At 42.2% G+C, this 22,861-nt stretch overlaps 1 protein-coding gene and 1 long non-coding RNA gene across 20 annotated transcripts in view; one reads left to right on the forward strand and one right to left on the reverse strand.

Moving 5' to 3' along the window:
* The window catches only part of LOC309701940 (receptor-type tyrosine-protein phosphatase delta-like), a 409,167-nt gene that overhangs the window by 56,835 nt on the left and 329,471 nt on the right, over positions 1-22,861 (reverse strand). For all 19 annotated transcript variants that reach the window (XM_082526274.1, XM_082526271.1, XM_082526265.1 and 16 more), the window contains 2 exons: positions 18,713-18,858; positions 16,514-16,655 (listed from right to left, as the gene is read on the reverse strand). In XM_082526274.1, coding sequence (XP_082382400.1) covers positions 16,514-16,655; positions 18,713-18,858 — 288 coding nt within the window. The remainder of the gene's footprint in view (positions 1-16,513; positions 16,656-18,712; positions 18,859-22,861) is intronic.
* LOC309701947 overlaps positions 1-22,861 on the forward strand; it is a 45,445-nt gene that overhangs the window by 10,071 nt on the left and 12,513 nt on the right. The gene's annotated exons all lie outside the window — the stretch shown is intronic.

Raw genomic sequence — 22,861 nt, forward strand, 5'->3', positions numbered from 1 at the left:
AAAACTTTCCTCGCACAGATCCCAAACTTTAGATACAACAAACGCAACTACATTCATATTCTCAAGCCGCTTGTAACTCTTAGCTCTACCCTCATTTATTTCATAGTGAAGTGAATTACCATTGTGATAATAAATAAAGGAAGGGGAAATTGAACACAATTGGAAGCTGCTGCTGTGATTAACAACTCATGTCAACAGCGCTGCTGCAGCGTTCTCCTTATAAGGCTAAGAGAGCAAAATTAAATCACATTAATTGCTCTTTAATCGCACATGTTGCACATTTTTGAAGAACGTGGTTTATTGACAAGGCATTAGAGGTAAAGACTGAAATAATTAGTCAAGCAGAGACCAAGTGGTTTGCAGTTTTTTCGACTTGCAGAGATTGTCAGTACGGAGCTGTTTCAGTGCCACTTAAAAGGTCTCAAGTGCATCCTGACAGGGGGGGAACTGGAAAAGTTTGGGGCGCTTGCATTTGTTGTTGAATGTGTAGGCTGGGGTGAATACATTATGTCCTAGGTGCCATGAAAACAGTGCTAAGCCGCTCTGTGCAATAAATGAAAGTCAAACCTGAAGGGTGAAATTAACAGGTAAAAAGCGGAATGGTTTTTACATAATTTTTCTCGCTCGCTTATTCTACCTGGCTCCGGACTGCAATCTCAAGGACACCCTAAGACAAGGGCACTTCCTGCTTTACAGACCCATACTGTATATTCAACAATGGATCTACACACTAAATGAGATGGAAGGGAGAGAAATGCTGAAGTCACCTTCTAAAGAAGTGCTGAGCACTGGTGCTTGATATAAAAAGACTCCCAATGACAATTTGCACACATTAGCCACTGCCAGGCTATCAGGCCATATGAGTGTGTGTTGCCAAGTATTGGATGAGTATAAAAAGGACATTGGCTCAAAAAGTACCTCAGTGAGCAGATTTCTGCAGAAGACATAAGGCCATTGGACATAAACTCACCCCATTAGCAGATTATATCTATTGATCACTCATACAGAATACGAGCATAAGTAAAATCACATTTTCCTTGTATGACAACAGGGGCCATTAAAGTTTCTAAAGTGTTGCTTCAGTACAGCAATAAATTCAATTTTTTTTGTCATTTTTCACTTGTAACTTAAAAGATTTAGTGACCAGAGTGACAAAAACCCTTTTTTTCAGGATTTAATTAAATAGACTTGGTGCGGTCTGAACTGACAGAGGCGCCGTTTAGCCAATCAGTTACTCACAAGTGTACTTTAGTTGATGCAACACCGAGGTAGCTGTACAAGGCGACGTTTACAGTGTCTTAGAAAACTAACGTGGTTAGATCTATGGACACGAATTCATTTGTGAGGCATGGGGACCTGCACATGAGGCCAGAAACACTGCCTAAATTTGGCACGCACTTACATGTTGACAGCTGTGTGACACTGGGTTCAGACATCAAAATGAAAAGCCTGTTTGTTTCTCCTGCTCAGCACCTACACAGGATCAGCAGACGTTCAACCGTGTCTTCGCTATCACTTTCATTTATCCGGTTAATGTCAAGCTGTGCACACAGCACAGGTTTTTTAACAAAGCAACGCTGCAGTGTGCCGGTGTTGCCTGGCATCACATTTAGTTAAGTTAACAGCTTCGCAGCTTTAAGCAAAGTAAGTTTGACAATTTATGTGTAGTAAATCTTGATAGTCATGCACTGTTCTAAAAATAACCAAGAAGTAGCACACATTGGTTGTGAAATGAAGTGTAAATTTAAAAAAACAAACACATTCCCCATATCGTGAGTTATGGATGCTCTTTTGTGACACTGAAATCACATTTGGCAAATCACAGCTGGCTCCAAAAATACCCGATGAAGGAATCCGAGAAGAAAATAAGCCTTTGTTGCACCGGACTTTCCAAGTAAAGCCATAAAAACATAAACCTTTCCAGTCACATTCTGGCTTTAGTTCTGTGGTTGCTGCACAAGGATTGGATTTGGTCCGACCCCTTTTCTCCCCAAGCGGAACAAGACTTTTCACCCTCGTGGTTGAGGTTATTCTTCGGGGAAAATCCCCCGGGGACATAATAAGGTATATTTGTTGGACATATTTGAGTGGATACAATCCACTCAAAGAGGCTGTCACAGGTCACTTGCTGTGGCAGCAGCACGGGAGTCTGTGTTTTGGTATCCCGTCTTCGCAAAAGATTGTCAATTATGAACGTGCAGGAATTTGGCTCAGGTGGACGTCTTTAACTATTTACACCACTTCTTGTCGTCGTCCTAAAGATGATTTTTGCCCAATTAAGGAAATCCATCTGATCCTCGCTACCCCTCCCAAGATGAGACTAGCAGAAAAGAAAAGAAGCCGCAAAACATCAACCATGTTGAGTGTGACAGTAGTGCTTATTTTTCTCAGCAGTCTGAGCCCAAACCATTTTTCCCACCACACCATAGCATATAATTTGAAGTTGAGGGACACTGATTAAAAAGCTGTTTCAATGCTCCAAAATCCAAAACAAGTGAGAAAGAAGATCAGAGAATTTAGGAGGGTTAGAGTGCTAATCATATTAATCATACAATGATTTTACTCAATACGAGAGCATTGTTTGGAATCGACTTTGCTAATACATTAGCCTGCCTCGACTCGGTTTTCTAAAAGAACTCTGTGTACACAGTTTAGGAGAAAGGACAGAGAAATTTAAATAAAGTATGTAAAATGAAAAAAGGATGAATAGCAAATAAATTATTAAGAGGCAGACTTGCTCCAGCGCTGCAGGCTTGAGATTGTTCATATGTTTATGGATCTTTTTAAAATTTTGGTTAACTTTGTTTTTGCCTAAACGTGATTTGTGCTAACGCTCTTGATGTTTAAAGAAAGCAAAATAAAACAAGGTTTTATGAAAAAACAACGTTGTTGATTTCGTAACGGTGACCTGTGTGATTTGTTCACGTTTCTCTAGAAACGCTGCGAGAGACGACCTAAATCCCCGTCAATAAAATGTTCTGTTCGGCTCCTGTTCCACTGACATATTCATTTTTTTCTCCCTTTGGCACGGAGAGGGAACTGTTAATTATGCTTTTGTTTTCACACAAACAAAATTACTCAACCAAACGTAAGAGCTCTTGATTAACAAAAGAAGGCAGCAATTTCATTTTGTGCCAATTCTATGACGGCATCTGTTCCATTCTTCTCTCCCTCCCCTCCGCTCTAATGTTTCACCACTTTCACCCGCATCGCAGTTGATTTCCTTGCTCTATTTACAAGGTACACTTTATACTGTGGTTAAAAAAAAAAGATGCACTTTACAATCCGGCTCCTAAAGAGTGACAGGTTCTGAATCTGAGCCCACCCTTTGCTTTATCAGCTACCTGCAGCTTGGTTGAACAACCTCAATCTTGAACTTGGACATAGTTGCTTAGCTCAACACACCATCCATCATTCTTCCCATTAACTTTGGGCAGAGGTGAAACGTGTCCCCAAATTAATTTTTGATCACTGAACTAGGACATTTGATGGTGTTTTCCTACTTTAGAACCTCTTAAATATTCCTTCAAATCATTTTTCTGCTTTAGGATGCCATGCTAGCAGGTGGCATGAAACAATATTTAACCCTATAACGCCAACTGAATCATATTTGAGAGTTTTTGAGACTTCTACATCAGCCTGATGTTTTTAAGCATGTTTTTAAGCTAAACTGTGAGCAATAAATTGCACAAAAATGCTGCATGTAGCAAAAACGATATGAATTAAAGCTCATATATGAATACTGAATGAATTTTCAGGCAATTTTTTACATTTTTGAGGCTTTGCAGAGTTAAAAAATAAATAAATACTCCACTAATGCCTTAAGATTGCTTTCAGCATATAAATGGGCTGGCACTGCCTTGGGTAGAATACTTGGAATAGTTGAGATGCAAGTGAAAGCGATGACCCCTGACACTGGGAGCATAAAGTAACATTCATGAGTGGCAGGTCCAGCTATTAAAGCAACAAGTCTGAAAAGCACGCAGAGTATAAACATAGATGCGCTTCGTCGCAATTCTTAAGAAACTACGAATCGAGACGTCTAAATTCTCCTCGAATGCCCTCAGAGAATTCAGAGCCAGTATTTATCTCGTTGATACATCCCAGTGCTGCTTGGCACATATGTTGTCCAGGCTAAATAAGATTAGGTTTTTTTCACTCTAGAGCTTCCTTTGAGCCTGATTTTCCAAATAAGCCTCCTGGCACCTGCATTGGGCAGATATTGCTTAAGTAATCCAATAATGGAAAACAAAATGCTCAGCACTAGCGTCTAATAGAGCACATGCTGCTGTGTCGAAGGGGGATAATTCTGAAATTCTCCTTCCTGTGTTGCTCTTTAAAGGATTCAGGCTACTGAACTCTGAGTCAACCTTCAAATTGTTTTAAAACATAGCACGTAGCTTTATGATTGTCTAGACTGGAAGAGACTTTTCAAACATGAGAGTCTGGGGTCGTACTTCTGTACGTCCAAAAGCCTTAGATCAGCCGTATGGGAAAATCTTAAATGGCAAGGGGTTGCTGCTTTCTACTTCAGGTTTGCAAATGCGTCCGTGCAGGACCTGCATGTCAGATCTAATCCTTTTGTATCCAGCAAAGAGCCCGAGGGTTCGTGTTTTCAATGAAAGCCCATGACTCATTTATCTCAAATGAAGATACATTTGCGCGTTTAACATTCAAGATCAGAGAGTGGTGCCTCTCGTTTTGGACGTATACCTGCATGCGCCAGATGTGTGCCAGAGCCTCGTGTTCGGCATTAACGAATCATCTGATGTGAGGTGAAGAAAACCGCACGAGGAATGTCAATTTAACAAAAACAAAACGTGTTTCTGCAGTTGTTCCTTTATGTTTCATTTTGTGCGGTAAAAACAGCTCCTTGGAATCCTGGCTTGGCTCCGGAAAATATGCTTCAGTCTAGTTTATTAGTTGATTCAACAGGTACCGAGCGCGCTAATGAATATTACCGCGAATGTGCCACAGTTGGCTCAAACCGCTAATTTCAATTTGCTGTAATAGAGTTTTAGGAGGAACATTCCCACTCTGACACAAAGTGGCATTAAGTCTCTCCAGCTTGGTTGCCTCTAAAAGGTAGTTCAGTAATTTGCTGAACAAATACAGTCTCTTTGAGAAAACTGCTAAAACCCCAGGGCGGACAACGAGGGACCATCGACTATCCACTAAAACTTTTATTTCCCCGCTGTGGCCTAAAGCAGTGAAAAAAGGGAATTGGTTGTGAAATACTATCCTGTGTGTTCTTTAAAACTCCTGCGATGATGAATGTTGGAACGAAATATGGGAGGAGGAAGGTGAAGGCGCAGAAAGCTCTCTTAACCCGAGGTTCACGGCAGTCTGTCTCGGTGAAAAATAGCTTCTTCTCCCCCTTTTGCCCCGCACTGATTGTTTCTTCCATAAATCCCCTTTGAGATTGTGTAATTAATTGAATGCTGCTTATTTGTCATTAAAAATCCTCACCTAATGCCTGAAATTATGAGGAAAGCATTGTAGAGTCGATCTATTAATCACAGGCGACCCCCTCCCCCCCACCCCCACGAGAAAGCCTTCACACGTGAACAATTTCCTCATTCAGAGTGACTTTGGAGAAATAGTTGTAAAACTTTTAAGTCAACATTTTTCTTTCATTAAAGGATTTCATTATGCTCATTTCCAGCTCCAGCTAGATTAGGCTTGCATGATTCACTGTTCAGAATAATTTTAGTTAATCTTTAGCCTCGGAGCTGATCATCTGTTACCTGAGGTCACTTGTTTTAGCTCATCTCGCTTTAAGTCTTGCCTTTTAGTCAGCTTTCTACGGACTGGCTCCTCCAAATCAACAGCAAGAAGGTGAGATCACATGATGCAAAAGCCAAATTACACATATTTCACATTTGCAATCCTGACAAAAACAATACCCAGGTTTCAGCTTTCAGCCTCTCCCTTTAGGAGTCGCCACAGCGGCTCATCTGCCTCTATCTCTTCCTCTGTCACATCAACCCTCTTCACGTCCTCATTCACTACATTTTCTCTGTGGTCTTTCTCTTTCCCTCCTGCCTGGCAGCTCCATCTCCAACTTCCTGTCCTCCTCTGCACATGCCCAAACCATCGCAGCCTTGAGCCTCTAAGAATAAATTATGTTGAGCAATCAAGTTAGAGTATTATTGTTATTAATTTGTCCACAACGCCCTTAAAACACAGCTGGAAGGTTTACACTGACACGAAGTGAGGTCCACAGAGAGAACAGCTTTGGTTTTTACAGTTCGATAGAAAATATTGGGTGGAAAAATGATTTCTTTTTTAAAAAAAAAGCTTTAAAGTGACCCAACAAAATGTCCCTCCAAGCCTGCCTTCCCCCATAGACTTTGTTTTTTTTTTTTTATGGCCACTGCTGCTGGGGCAGATTGGATCAGCCAAGCAGAGGGCATGCAACAGAGATGTACGCCACTTCTGGCAAGGCGACCCAACTCTCCGTAGGCCCAATGTCATTCATAAACATGACGGATTAGCTGTGATATTCCTCCATTTACAACATAAGCGAAGGGAGTGGGAGGAAGAGAATGAAAGCAGAGAGGGAGTGTTAGTGTCGGATGCCCCTTAGGGGTAGCGCTAAAATGGATGGGTAAAGAGTGAGATGAAAAGGAGAGATGAAGCAGGAAGGGCGGAGAGGGGGCCTTTCTCTACAGGCCTGGCTGGGCAAGCAGCAAGACAGGCAGGAAGCCAAGCACAAAGCTCCATTTACACTCAGATGCCCCCCCACTTCTTTTTTTTTTCGTTGTTGCTTTACAGACTACATGTCAGCTCAGCCAGATGTACTGTTCTGAGTAAAGATCACCTAGGGGCAAGGTAGAGAGGGAGGTTGAGACCTGCTCTACCTTCAATCAAGTCTTTCTTCGTCTTTTGCGTTCGCCCCTGTTTACCGGCTCCATCAGTCTTGATCCAGTTCATCCCGGGCTTTAAATTTGCTTTACGTCGAGGACTCTCTCGATCAGTCTTTTTGCGTCTCCCGCCTCCGCTTATGTCCTTCTCCCGCCCTCTTCAGGATTTTACTTTGCATATTCCATTTGCTGGTTGTTACCCTGAGCAATGATTCCATTTACTCCAGAAAACAGTGTCCCATTTATTTAGTTGGAAAGGAAGAAAGAAAAAAGAAGTATTCTTGTGGATGTCTTCCATCCACATTTTATTTCAACTATTAGTAATCAGCAGAGGAGGGAGCAAACTATTTGACAGCGCTTTCAGCTATTTGCCAAACACAAAGGCAAAATGGATGTCATTTAGTCCCTCTCAACATCATGAGATGCACCTTAGGAAGCCTCTTCTTCTTCTTTTTCCCTTTATTTTTTTTTTTTTTAGCTTTTTCTTAACAGTCCATCAACCCTCATTTGATCCTCCTGAGTGCATTAAGCATTCACAAATAAAGAGGACGTGGAAGGGAATATATAAACAACCGCACGCTACCTTCTCCTTAGAGACGCCTCCATTCTCACCAACGCTCCTGTCACTTTGAAGCACAGACATCTGTTCCGCTTTTATGTCTCAGGCTTAGTCACTGTATATTTACCCTCTCGCCGCCCACTTGGGATAACTATATGTTTGAAACTTTAAGTTTAATAAAGCATCAACGTTTATCATAAAACAACGTTGCCTTATTCGTCTTATCGGTTCAGGGGCAGCTGATAAAGGCCAAAGCCAGAAGCCAAAGCTGGCAGGGGCTCAGGAGAGCATCGGCGACTAGGTGAGGTTTCCTACCAGGCAGCAAAAAAAAGACAGACGGCGAAACCGTGAGACGCTGAGTTGCTTCATTAACCTTCGTGTACTGTACATTGAGAAGCAAAGGCTAGGCTATCTTTAAGGGTTATGCCGTGGTATCGGTAGACTCAGACGAACACTCTGGGAGAAGTATAAAAGGAGTGGTATAAATGTCTGAGGAAGCTGACTTTTATACAAGTTCACTTCCTCCCGAGAAAGGAAAAACCTAGCACCAGCCATTTCAATAATTTATATTTCTAAAAGCTTACTAGCAGGAGAGGGGGGTATAGAGATTATTCATGCTTGCTAACATCCTGCAGAGAGGACCTCTTGGCTCTCAAAGAGCCCTAATGGAAAATGGGGTTGTATCAGGCTTTTCAAATTTAGCAGACAGGCATTCTCCTCCAAAAGTGACTGCGGGAGATGGGTGTCACAGCAGGCGGGTTCTGACATCGTTTTATCACGGATATTGCTATATTGCTTTAAGTTTTGAGATTTGACAGGTGCGCTCAAAGATGATGAAACAGGCAACGACCAAAATATGAGGTTTTATCCCCCTTTGCTTCGAATTAGTCACCGCATTTATTTTTAATATAACACATGTACGGGGAGGGTGCAGCAGCACAAAATTAATTCTTGACGCATCACTTTTCACCAAAGTTGTTTGGTTGTAATTAGCAAGCAACCTTACATGGCTTGAGAAGTTTCTCAAGATCATTAGATGCATTTAGGATGACCCTGCAGGACCAATTAATCTAGTAGAAAATTACTTTTGAGTGCAGCTAAGATCAAAGCTGCTAACATTAGCACCCCTCGACTACCTGGCTCAGACTTACACACTCCTCATTTTATGACCTTGTGTCCCTCCTAGTCTAGCCAAAGGAGTATTCCTGATTAAATATACGTTATGCTCTGCCATATAGTGCAGCGATACCAGCTGCACCCTGTCTTTCAGGCCTTTGGGTAACTTGTGTGTTTGAGGTAGTAGAGAACTCTTGTTTTTCCCAGTGTGCAGCACAAGTAGCAGCAAGTAGCAGCAGCCACTGTGCAATGCATGCTGATAGGGGTAGTTAAGTTACTGCAGACAGCTATAAAGTGTTTCCTAGGGTTTCATTATGACAGATATTGCATTTAAAAGCTAGCCTACAGGTCATGCTAGAATTAATTAGCTGAAAAACGGAGGTTTCTCACAGTCAATGATATTACGTAATGTGCACAAACAGTGATTGTATTTTATCGCGCTCGCGAAGTGACGGTGAAAATGTATGAATTAATATCTGATCTCATGGTCGACATAAATGTTTCTCTAAACATGTAGATGATATAAGAAACGTTAGCATGTTAACAGATTCATATAAGATGGTAAACATCCTCAACAGAATGCCCTCTAAGCAGGGTGTCAGATGCTAGTTTGTATTATGCTCGGTGCTTAAGCTAAACCTTACAAACTTCTACTGAAGAGTCTTAGCACGGTTGCCAAATCTCAGACTACAGCTTGTGAGACATGCTTTTTATCTGCATTATTATGCTCTCACGATGCCCAAACAAGTCTCACACCAAATAGGAGGAAGATTCAAAGGAAGCCCATCATGAAAAGGGTTAGATTAAAAAGCTTTTTTAGCATTTGCCTCACAGCCAAACACATAATTTCAACCCCAGTCCTTTATAGATGTGCCTGAAACGCACAAAGACTTAAATTGTTACCTTAACTCAGTGGTTCCCAAACTTTTTTTTGCTGGGCCCCCCTTTGTTTTACAAGAAAAATGTTGCGCCCCCGGGTGCACGCGCGCATGCACGCACATACACGCACACATCCTCCAACCACACACACCCATATTTTGCTCCATTGCGGTTTATTTCACACCTCAAACATTTAGTAAACAATTAAGCAAATACAAGTAATCTGCAATAAATGACAGGTAGTAATAAAATAAACTACTAACTCTTTTACTAACACCTACACGGGTACTTTTGAAAACGCAGCTGTTTCGTCCACACGTAAACGGCGTTTGGAATCACCGAAAATGGTGATTCCACCAGGGGTTTTTTTGTGCATCATCAAAGGTATGTGCCTTTTCTCACGTCACGCTGTGCGCCACATTATTTTTTACATGAGATGAATTGCAGAATGATAGAGACAAAATACTGTTAATCTGACTATCTTCAGGTTTTATACGCTTACATACACACGCATTTAATGTCCCTCCATTTAGAAAAGCAGAGGCGTCACGATGTGATTATTTTACATGTAGTTGTTTTTTTTCCTGTGTAATAATATTCAACATTGCTATCAATACATTTTTCAAAAAATGTCTGTCTGTGCAAAATGGGTTTAAAAACATACAGCTGTGGGATTTGTCCGTGATTTGGAGAGCCCAGCGCTGCTCCCAACGAAGGGAAAACCAATTCTGCAGGGGAGACCTACCTCAGCACTTGTGCAGGTGAAACCAAAGGGCAGATATGCTTCACCATATTTTCTAGTCTTTGGCTTAGAATGAAGTTGGTTTGGAAACATATTCAGCGATGCGTCATCTCCTGCTTTGCGTTTCTGTGGGCCCCACACTTTGGGAAGGTCTGCCTTAACTCACTGTCTTAGGTCATGTTATAAGTTGCATGAGGTTATATTATATTAGGTTTAAAACTGGAGATCGACCATAGGTCTCTTATTGCAATACATTAGATCTAAAATAAGAAATAGGAGACTGCACTAGAACATCTAATTGATGTGGATTCCTGAAAAAGAAGTGAGTATTAAAGGTCAGCATTGAGTGCTGTTTGATCTGGTTACATTACAATACCTCTCATTTATATTGCATTCAAAATCAAACCAATTTGATAAAGTTTGAGAACTCTATTTGATATTTTTGGAGCCTGATGTATCCAACATTTTGCTGCAGGGATTTTTTTAAATTATTCATTTATTTATTTATTTTGAAAAGCCCCGATAACAAAGGGCTTATTGTACATTACTACTGAAGTTTTTCGCGTTGCAAGAAACAGAAACGATTTGTTTTGTTCTACCCCTCAGCCTCCTGGTAGACACACCTGTGGCATCAATTTCCAAATCCTAGGTCAACTTGTTCTCAAGTTATCGAGATTTTCAGACAACGTGACCTTTGACTTTTAGGTCGAGATCACTGAGATTCAGACTCATCTGAGAATTTTAGCAGATGCATCTATGGTATCAACTTGAAGCTCCTACGATGCCTCGTTCTCGAGTTATTGCATTCACAAACGTAGGTGCTTAACCTGTGCCCCCGGCAGGGTGACAACAATACCCCACCAACCTTTTACAGCAGAGGGGTAAAAAGTGTTGGATGGATCAATTCTTTACTCATAAAACTGAAAAACATATAAACATATTACAAGACCTTTGTCGTTATTATGCAAGCATAGAGAAGTTACATTTATTCTGACCTCACATGTTGAGTAAAAATTATGTAAGTTTGAATAACAGACAAATGCTGACACACAAAAAGTGTCATAAAAAGCACTCATACATATTTCTTTTAATAAAATTCTGGAGTTACATCATTAAAAAGGAGACAACAGCACAACAGGAGCGTATATAAAATATATATTTATAATAGTGGCCATAATAATGAGTTATTTACAGACTATGTAATGTAGAAAAAGTAGATGATAGGACTATGCAGGGTTTTATCTTCAATATGAAGCTTTTTCTGCAAATTCCAGTTTGATTTACATTTTTTAGGTTTTCAGCTGTGACACAGAGGCCGTTCTCAGCATTAAATTCAGCACAAAAATGGTGCACTCTGTACTCTGATACTGAATGAGGAAACTGTTCACACAGTAAAATCAATCGTGACCCTATTACGGGCCGGTGGTGCTGCGAGGCCTCTGTGGAGGACAGCGGCATCTACGGCCAGGAAGCAAACACAAAATGTGCATTCCTCATTTGTCTGAATCAATAATTATTAATCTGTGTGGCCGAGTTTCGTTTTATTAAAATAAATACAAAGCCGAAACACGTGCAGAGTTATCTATCACGGTCTGAGTGCAGTCACACAGCGTCTAAGGCACCAGCAGATGTTTTCTCACATGCTACGTGGCTGCAAAAGTCCCAACATCCATCTTGCAAGCAGCACTTTTTGTTTTAAATCATCCTGCATACAATACAGATAATGATCGGCTCTCGTGATTAACCACGCGGTACGTTACAGAGGGGTTTGAGGGATGATCTTTTTTTTCTTCTTCTCCTTCTCTTTTACTTTCCCGTGAAGATCAATTTCGTCGAGGACAGTCAACTCCATCTTTTTAATTACAATAACGAATAACTTGTCATTACGTGCTCCATTTTTGTGACGTATGATGAAGCGAAGTTGAGAAGTAGCATCAAGGCCAAATCCCCAGCAATGTGGCTATTTTATGAAACATCTAATGATGATAATAGACTCTCTGTGACGCTTCCAGCATTGCTAGGAAAAGCTGTTTGTGAGGAAAAAAAATATGCTGCAGACATAATGACTAGTTTGCTAACTAGTCATTATGAAATGTTGGTGGCCTCTGAAAAGCCAGAGACTGCGAAGAAATGTATATATCTTTCAACGTAGCACTCTTAATTCTTATTCTCATGTATATATCTCATGTATATCTCATGCACATATCTTTCCACGTAGCACTTTTCATTCTTATCCCTACTTTTATTTTTTTCCATGTCTATTTAAGTGCTATTTATGACACTATGTTTGCACTGAAGCACCGCAGCAATTTCCTAATGTTGTAAACCTGCTCAACATTTGGCAATAAACCCCATTCTGATTCTGATTCTGAAAAGGAGTTTAACAATCTAAGGATGAATCTGCTTTGACTGTGCAAAAAAACACAAAACAGAAAAAGTGTTCGGATAAGTTTCATACTTAAAAACTCTTACAACGAGTCAGCATGTCATCCCAGCACCATTTCCTTGGAGGAAAAGTGTACTTTCCTAACAAAATTGAGTGTTTCCATGCGGTAGCTCAGGTCTCGCCTTCTATAGAGCTCCCGCCAGTAAACCAGAGAATTGCATGGTAGCTGCTACTGCTCCCCCTCCTCTCCTGTTTTTTTCTTTTTTCTTTTTGCAAGCCACTGATCACAAACACGGTAATTTTACAATGGTCACTTGCTTTCTACCGACTGCTACGCTTACTCTGGCGAGACAGCTGACACAGCATTTATCTTCCCGAGCAATTTGAGCATGCAGACCAGTTTTTGTTCATCTTGCACTCTGCACTTGTTAGAAGTGGTGCAAGAGCATACAAATGAAAAATGGCATTTAGGCGGAGGTGTTAAGGTACATTTTAATCCTTATTATGACTCCAAATTTGCTCATTTTTGCTTCACAGGCAGGTTTCTGTCGACCCACGTGCTGTGGATGTCGGCGTATAAAGCCTGGAATATCAATTAGGCAGGTATTGGCGTCTTTTATTAAGAGAGGAGACTGTTTCTTTTCCCCCCATAACAACGACAAAGAGCCCGGAGTATACATTGTCTATGAATAATCACTGATCATGTAGCGGCGCTTTCATTGCATGTGGAAAGATCCGTCTCAGCTACACAGCCCTGCACCATTCCATACAAATGGAAATGATGCATTCTATTTTTCCGTCACAGGAGAGCGGCTTCCCATTTTCCGCTCCCACTGTCAAGTTGTGCACAGCTGCATAAGTTTGCCTGCTTGTGTGCGGGGCACAGGAAATGGTTGTTGACAGCATAATGGGAGTATGAGGATGAAATATAAATCCTTAATCACGCCTGAATTGTGAACTGCAGCACTCAAATGTACACATCATTCTGCTGGAAGTGCTGCTAGCAAAGCGTCTAGACACCGTGCGATGTTTTGTCTACATTTTCAGGTGTTTTTCATGTTTACTTTCAGTTAACCGTCTAAGGATGTATACTCGTTGTAGACGCCTCGCCGTGAGCATGTCCACGCTCATGGAGAAGATTAAACATCGCTTTTACTGAAATCGTATGCCGGCCATGACACCCAAAATGTGCTGCTTCTTCATTTTTCAATCTCTTCATGTCATTCTCAATTACGGAGAAAATCGAGACGACCCTAATTCAAAGACATGAATCACGTATGAGTCGGGTCATCTCACAGTTAATCGAAACACAGAACCCCCCCCCCCTAAAAAAAAGAAAAGGAAAAGAAAGTGCAATAAGTAAAGCCGCACCTCATGCCGGGGCCTGGCGGATTTGACTTGGAACATCATTACGTTTCCGAGTTCGCCTTTCATGCAAATCGCTTCTCTAAAGCTTGGAAGTTCATTACTAATGGCGCTTCCCATCAAGTTGGAGGCCCATTGGAATACTAATATCCCCTGGTATTTGTCACCTCAAGTCCCCTCTTCTCATAACACGGCAATTACAAGAATGTGCTTTTCCTTCATGGAATTAGGCATCGCCCCCTGTGGCGAGCTTCCCACAACAGATGCTTTGCAGTCGTTTCCACAGACCATTGGAGCCTAAATGAACTACATGAACAGTCGCTTTATATGTATTAGGCCTGGTGCAGTAGCACTTATCTTTATTTGCTTATTTATCTCTCCAGGCCTGCATCACACACTTGTGTGTAACTTCGGTATTTCTCCAGTGAAATAAATTTTTCATCTTGGTGACAGACGAGCGTTCGAAAAAAATCTGCTGAAGTTTATGTCGTGTGGAATGAAACTAGCAGTGCCGTACTGTACGGAGCACTTTTGGAGGTAGGAAGCTTTTTGGGCTTCTAAATCATTTATAGCACACTCTTGAGGTAACGCTGTGCGCTCGCAAGCTCTTCATATAGTACTACGCTTTTACAATACGGCGTGTCGGCACATTTCCACCTTGCACCGAACACAAGTCAGCTCGTCTTTGAGTAGCGTTTGCAACTTGAACACGTGTGCGTGGCACGCTGTGTGTACTTATAATCTGCAATACCAATAAAGGAAAATGTCTTATTACATTTATCACAAGTACATGAAGCTGTGACTGTTATGTGTCCAACTGGTGCTACTGCTCATACTTATCATTAATGTATTCATTTATTATTAGTTTCATGACCTGTGCTCAATCCTCAAACTCACTGTATATTAAACTCCTGTTATTCCACAGCAGCGGGCGTATACTGAAGCGAAATCAACATATTTTTTATATTTTTTTAAATTCCAGATTATCAGCTAAATCCTCACAGAGTCAATATTTCACGTATCTACAAGAAGCAACGTGAAAGAGCACAACTTTATATTTGCACCAAAGCAGAGGTGGAAAAAGCTCGGCACCATTTTTCTATTTTTTTTTCAGCCGTGATAGGCCTCTACTCACCTTCAATACATTGATGGGAAAGGAGAGCGAGCAGAAGAGCAAAATGGAAATGGTAATAAACATGCTAATGCTAGGCCGCGGAGCCGGGAAGAGCAGCTTCTACCCATCCCTCAGCTATCTATGCGTGTGTGTGTGTGTGTGTGTGTGTGTGTGTGTGCGTGAAGGGAAAATACAGAGGTAGAGGCAGAGCGAGAGTGAAAGGGAAGGGGAAATGCACAATATTGCATGTGAGTGAGAGCATGCACACGTGCACACGCGTCACACACACACACACACACACTCACTTTGTGCTCCAGAGTAAACAGGAGAAAGCTGCATTTGAACGTGCCACCTTTCTCTTTCAATCGGCCTCTGGAGACAGTGCAAAGGGCCTTTTGTTGGCTCACTGGTGAGATAAGAAGCGAGTGGAGGGAGGAAGGGCTGGGTGTGTGTGCGTGTGTGTGTGTGTGTAGGGGGGTGCTTCAGAGACTCGCAGTGCCAGCTTTTTTTCTATAGGATGGAAGCACCCCTCTCAATAGGAACTCATTTGCCATGTTGTGTAATTGTGGCACATAATGGAGCGCACCTCATTCAAGCAGCCCAAGGCTTTTTCTTTTTTTCCCTTCTAAAGCCATTTTCTCCATTCACAGTCAAACAAGTCATGTTTTAGAGAGATATTACGCAGCCTTTTGAGCTCAGGGCCACCACATATTTGCCTCTGAATGGGATGTTATGTGTAATCAAGATAAAATTTTGTTCACTGCTCCTTATAAAAGAGGCACTGTCATCGCAACTCGATATTTGTCATCCGGCTTTTACCCGCACCGCTCGCTGAAAGTAAACAAAGTGGCTGACCTTTCCTGCCCGGGTTGCTATGCACGTTCGTGTAGAGGGGTGTGCGCGGCGTGTTAACAGCCACTGGTCCGCTGGAAGGCGCTGACTTTGAGCCAACCTGCCGCCGCAACGCCGCCCGGAACAATATACAGCGGTTAATTGCGTGAGAACGCGCCGCTTTGTTTTCTGCACGGTCAAATGAATATCAAAGCTGGAGTGCAGGAGATGAAAAATGACTGATTTGAAAATTATTGCTGAGCTTTTCCATTAAACCACTGCAGGCTAGGAATAGATGGCTATTTGCATAATTTAACTGGCATCTTAATTATTGTGTCAGAAATCTGTATGCAAATGACTTAAGTCACTTAGAAACGGAAACTTAGTTGGCTAAATGGCTAATGGACTAAATCTTATCAAGTTAGAATGCACAACGTGAGTGTAATCGAAGTCTGTGCAGAGTGACGGTGAAAATAAAGGAAAATTTAAAAAAAAGAAGGAAAGACATCAAACAGATAAATTCAAGCTTACCTGGGTTAGTTGGAAGAAAAGGGTGCATTAGTAGTGTGTGTATGTGTGTGTGTGTGTGTGTGTGTAGTAGGGAGGGTTGGTGGTGGCTTTTTCTTTGCTTGTCGGGCTGTTGAGAGGGACCTACCACGTAAAACAGTGAGTCTGGTGGTAGCGCTCGTCTCTCCAACACTGTTGGAGGCGACGCATTCGTATATGGCTTCGTCTCGGGGCGTGCGCAACGGCTGAATTCTCAGCACTGAACCAGAGCCATCGTCGAACTCAATCACCTGCAGGTGCGAGAGACAGGATATGTTAAAGGAGATTTTTTTGTTCACAATGGGTGAGGGACCTTCTGCAGAAAAAACAGAGAAAAAACAACAAAACAAAAGAAAAACAAGAAAGAAACAGAAACAACACTGTCGAGGACATTTAGCTAACAACACTGATGGTGACTGACACAATGTGCTGTCTATGACAGGAAAGCTGCTGCCTACCTTACGCTCAACCCTAGTGATTTATGTTCTGATGAATGTTGCACGTTGTTGTTATGTACATATAGAAAGAGTATCTTTAGAATTTATGCAGGATTATTTTTCTTGTGGCTAATTCGTAGGTGCTAGTTATATTTGATTTAAACAAAAACTAGCATACTCTTTGTGGTTAGGCACGGAGTCCATTTGTTATGTGTTCAGCTGTAAATTGCTGGATATCTACTTAAGCGCTGTGCAAGACTTTATAAAATAACCAATGAGGCTGACTAACTTTAAGAATGGGGAATTTTTTTATTTTATTTTTTATGTTTTTTTTATCTTGGTCAGACAAATTTTTGCCTGGACTTTAGGTGGCAGAGAATTGAAACCTGAACGTGTCCCACTCTTAAAGTTAACTTTTAAATCCTTTGAAGGAAATGCATCACACTGGATCGTGTCAATGGGACAGAAACAAGCACAGACAGTTAAAGGTGGCTTGATAAACGGTTACGGACAGTTGTACCATGAGGTGAGGTAGTGGTACAAAAAGACAGGATCGACTGCTTTGGACGAACGACACATAAAATGCTGACAAACAGGTGTGGGTTTTTTTGGTAGCTTATTCAGCTATGGGTTTGGTTTTTTTTGTTTTGTTTTGCATGCTACACGTTGTATACTCACTGATTTTAGAAAGATCTGTGTGTCATAACTCAATCTCTTTTAAGCATAGAGGTAGATTTCAATAAAAAAAAAAGAATAGGCCCGAGAGCTCTGTTGCACACACGTACACGCTCACACACTCACTCACGCACGCACACACACACAAGCGCACAGGCCTACGGACATTTTTAAAGTTCACAGTATATCTGAGCATATGTTAGTTAACAATACATTTTAAACATTTCATTGGCCAAGCTAAAGCGGGCGATGTGCAGAAACAGCCTCTTTTCTTAGTCAAAGCCAAAGAGCAAATTAAAAAAGGAAGTTGTGAGACTTCTAAAAGGGAAATGGGTTTTTGTTAGAAGATGAAGCGGCAGTGCATGATTGAATCGGTGCAGAATGGCAGCTGCCAGCAAGTCCTGTGAGGCGGTGGAGGAATGAAAACTAGCGTGTTAGCATGCAGCGCAACGTGCGATGCAAACGCGATGAACTCTGATAAGATTAGATTTCTGCGGACATGAGATGCAAAGAAGAGGTGGGAAGAGGTCTCCAAGCTCCCTTAAGCCATCTTGCTGTGCAGTAGCAAGCAAATATGGCATCTAGGGCAGAGAAGGAGGAAAAAAAAAAGTGACACTATGATAGTCCCGAGAACTGACACAGAAATTAATAGAAATCTTATCAGTGTTCTGCGATGATGTGTTGTTTCTCATGGGTATTGAGCCCAAGTGCAGATTAAAGCTGACCAGAAATCAAAGCTTCAGCCAAAATAAGGAGGGCACGCCATGCATTTAGATAAAGATGCCACAAAGCAGAAGGATTTTTCCGAAGTGAAAGCGCTACTTCCCCCCCTTTCACTTTGCACGTAGCTGGCAAATGTGGCGCGATGCTAATGGAGGTATCTGGGTCACACCACAAGTTGTGTTGGGTTTTTTCGTGTGTGTTTTTTCTCTTCTATCCAATTGCTCTTTCCTTGTCTTTTATTCAATTACAAATTTGTCCCCAGATCTTTTGTGTACTTGCTCATTAAACCTCATGCATGTTTAAAAGCCTGGCCAGCGTGATTATTAGAGCCTGCTAATGCGTGGTGGCAAGTCAGGGCAAAAGCAAGCGAGGGAGGCTTGGCGGAATGGATTATGTGCGAGCGGAGCCAAAAGCAGTGCTGAAGCATTCCCATTTTTGTCGAGCATTTTACATCAGAACAATAGACCTAATACCTCAAATCTCTGGTTGCTGACTTTCTTCCCCTTCTTGTTCCACACGATCTTCGGCCGTGGATCGCCTGTAGCTTGGCAGATGAAGGATGCTACACCTCCTTGCACGCCTGTTTGGTCATTGGGGGTTCTTAAAAACTTTGGTGGTGCTGAAAAGAGAAGCAGAGAAACAAGAAAAGATTGTTTTTAAATGTGAGCATGCTGAGCATCGCAGAGAATGAGCAATTAATCTTGTATCAAGCCACACACACACACACGCTAGAGGAATAAAAGTCGAGGATTTTGGCATGTGGCTTTTAAGAAGATTGACTTTGGAAGTCAAGACAAGAGCTTATAGAGACTTTATTGTGCAAGTGCAAACAGATCAGCTGCTGAGATCAGGAGTAAAAGGACAGAGGTGTTGGGAGCAGAATGTATAAAACATTCTCCTGACCCTGGAAGGATTTTGTGAAATCTCCATTGAAGGTTGACTGACTTGAGACTTAGGGTGGATTTTGTTGCGATGGAAGGGAGAAAAGAAAGAAATTAGGCTTATAAAAACCATTTTCCACTTGTTGTTTTTCATTTGTTCTCAAGAGGAAATTTGGATTTAATTGCCAGTTATTTAGACATAAAAGACTTTCACTTGTGTCAAGGCAGAAAAAAGACCACCTCTTATTTCTCTGCCTGTAAACTGTGCTATTGTGATCGCTATGTGATACTGTCATGAAATAAATGGGAGGAAATGCGAGCTAGATGCATGCAGCTACTCCTGTGGTGATTCTGTTGTTCTCTATACAAGCTTTCAAACGAGTCAGTCTATTTTCTGAATTCTTTACTTTGTGAAGAAGCAGTTAATTTAATCGGAACTAGTTGGTAACTGAAACGAGACTCTGATTCAATCCAGTCCAATTTTATTTGATATAGCACCAAATCCCAACAGCAGTCGTATCAAGGGGCTTTATATTGTAAGGTAGAGGCCCTACAATAACAGAGAGAAAACGATCCCCTATGAGCAGCACCTGGCGACAGTGGGAAGGAAAAACTCCCTTTTAACAGGAAGAAACCTCCAGCAGACGGGCAGCAATATACTGTGACAAGTTGGGGGTGTGGGGAGGGAGACAGGACAAAAACACACCGTGGAAGAGAGCCAGAGATTAATAGTAAGTATTCAAGTTCAGGTTAGAAGTGATTAACACATGAGCTAGTTTTTTAGCATCCCTCTGAGACTGGGTGTTTCTGATCAGTAGCATTAGTACCAGGGCTAATATCTGTATGTTATAACATTTCCCCACTTGTTTTCAGAAAAAAAGGAGCCTTTTAAATCCATTTAGTTGCAGACATTGCTAATCTGTAGAACATCACTGAATAATAGTGGTGCCCCACACAAATGAGACATAAACCTGATAAGAGCTTTGGAATTCTTTGATTACTGTTCTTTTCGCTCTTAATTGGCCCTTTAATTTGACGCAACAAGTGAAGCGTAAAGGAAATGAGGATAAAAATGCAAAAAATGCAGCAGGCGAGTGCTTTCTGTGGTCATGGTATGGACGTTTTTTCAAACCCCATGTGGGCTTTGCAGCGCCGTATGCTAGTATTTGCTTTGGTTTGCACAACAATGAGGTTGTTCCAATCTTATTCCTGCAGAGTGCATTTTTAGAATTACAAGAAAAATGCTCCCTGGTCTAAGTCAGGCTTTGTCAGCCATTACAGCCAATCTCAATCCATATTCACTCGCAACAATTCAGTTCTGTCTTGCCTCCCCCCACCCCAGGATAATCAGCCTCTGCCTCACAAGCTGACGTTTCTTTTACAATCGCACAAAAATCAAAAAGCATGAAAGTGATCGGTTATCAAAGGGACCTGGCTTCCCCTGATGAGATTTTGATTGATTTAGACTCCAGCTTTATCATGATCAAGGCTCTTATAATTTCAGTAGCAATAATGTCAGTGCTAAGTCAGACCCCCACCGCCAGTGTTTTCCTCTGAAGCTAGAGTGCCGGCTTCAGTGGGAGGTGCAGCTCCATCTGTCCCCCTGCAGAGCAACTGTTTGCCTTTTATCAATCACTTCAGAAGGCCATTAGAAGCCACACAGCTGCAGTAATGCCAACCATGTGAATCACCTCATCCGAGTGAGCGTGTGTGAGCGAGAACGTGCGACCGTGCTTATTCGCGTGCCTGCCTGTGCACGGGCTGAATGCCTAGCAGCAGTGTCGGCGACGGCGCTGCGAGTGTGGGACAAATTAACCTGCGGGATTCGCGGAGAGGTGACATAAGATATGCAAGTGGCAATCAAAAGAGTGAACAGATAAACGGGCAAGCAGCTGGGCTTCCACTGGGCCAGCGAGTCTGGGAAATCGCCTGATCGCCCCTCACGCGCACGCACATGCGCGCAGGTTTCTCAGACTCGCACTCTGGTTCACCTGCTGACAGATCAGACAGGTGGGCAGCAGAGTTGACACTGTGTAATTTGTACTTGGCCTAAAGCTCCATTATATCTGCATTTGCGCCTTATCTCATTGACTTGGCCGGGGTGTGGTGCACGTTGGCATGCAGCCAAGAGGGCGCTGATGGGTAATTGATATGCTATTGGGGCTGTTTTCGCTCCCAGGCCATCCATTACGGCTGTGGCGCGTCTTCCTATGCTGCCTGTAATAGACTTCTACGACATGTACGGGAGATCGGCGCTGGAGGTGTGTGTGTGTCTGCATGTGTGTGTATGTGTGTGTGTGTGGGAGGAGGGGAGGTGGGGCGGGGGGGCTAGTCATAGCACAATGGGGAGTGATTGAGGCGTGACATGGAGGTAATGGTGTTTTCACAGACATGGCCGCTGATATCGCCATCATACCCCCATTTTAGATCTGCGGCTGACAAACATCCATTTTGGTAGGCTCCTCGTACGGCTCCGCGCAGACAGAGGCTGATTGAAACCTCGGCTCTTGTCCGAACAATACCGCGGCTATAACCTTGGCAGCGAGTAGAGGCACGGTCTGTGAGCAAACAGTGTGCAAATTTCACACGCCACAGAGAAACCTTACCAAAGAAGCACGATTTCTTTTTTTTTTGTCAGCGACTGTGTCAGAAAATGACTTCTGTTGCGGTATAAAAGCATACGACAGCAGAAAGCAGGGGAGACGTGTCACTTTTTAACTGTAATCATGTTCATTTAAACCAAAAAAAATTTTTTTTAATTAACACAGATTAGCTTTTCAACGCGAGGCTAACAATTTAAGAGGCTCCTTTTACCTCGGCTGCGTGTGCACGCCTCCTTTGAGAGGTAGCCACAATCTACATAAATTAATGCCATGGCTAGGCACCTGGTAATCCAGTGCTAAGCTGTCAGTGGCAAACAAGCTGAAAGCTGAAAGGCTTGTGACACGGGCCTGTTCCTGCCTTCCCTCGAGGTCATTATGTAACCTATCCCATACATAGCCACGGGAAAAGACGAAGCATCCCACAGCTCCATTTTTCATGGTTCAATGTTGTGTTAATAATTTGATGTTTGAGTGAGAACCACGATTGTTCTTCAGAACATCCAAGTCCACAGGGCTGAGGGGGCAGACCATTCCCTGACTTTAAATATCTATATTTTTAATGTGTGAACAGAAATGAAAATTGGAAGCCTTGAAACAATGTGGGCTGAAGATGAAATGCATAACTGCTCCTGCTACTGCACACTACCCTTATGACTGGTGAGGTCTTAAAACATTTCAAGTTTTTTTTTCAACCCATCAATCAAGTTTTTTTTTTTAGCTGATTATAAAGAAAAAACATAAATAAATAACCACAAGGAGTTACGTTTGAGCAGGCACAACATATTACCTACTCTGGAATCAAAAACGGCATATAGATGCCAAAAATTAAACTTGTGGCCGGTATCTTTTGGTAGCCTGTATATAACCGTTATGGTCTGATCTGTGCTGACACTCTGCACCCTGCTGTTTAACAATATGGTGTTACATTGGTGCTAGGCAGCACTAACAAAAAGAGGTGGCTGATCTGCACGAGTCCTTTTCTGGAAACCTATTTAAAGCACGAAGGGAAACTCTGGGATTCATTTGATTCTTTCAAGTTGCAACAGTGCATTGCATTTCGCCCTTCCTCTTTTCTCCAGGGCTACGGCAAATGCCCCATTCAACCCCACGCAACTGTTGACCCTCAGAAGCGCTGCAT

The sequence above is a fragment of the Aulonocara stuartgranti genome (assembly GCF_965226115.1).
Source record: "Aulonocara stuartgranti genome assembly, chromosome: 3".
Taxonomy (NCBI): domain Eukaryota; kingdom Metazoa; phylum Chordata; class Actinopteri; order Cichliformes; family Cichlidae; genus Aulonocara; species Aulonocara stuartgranti.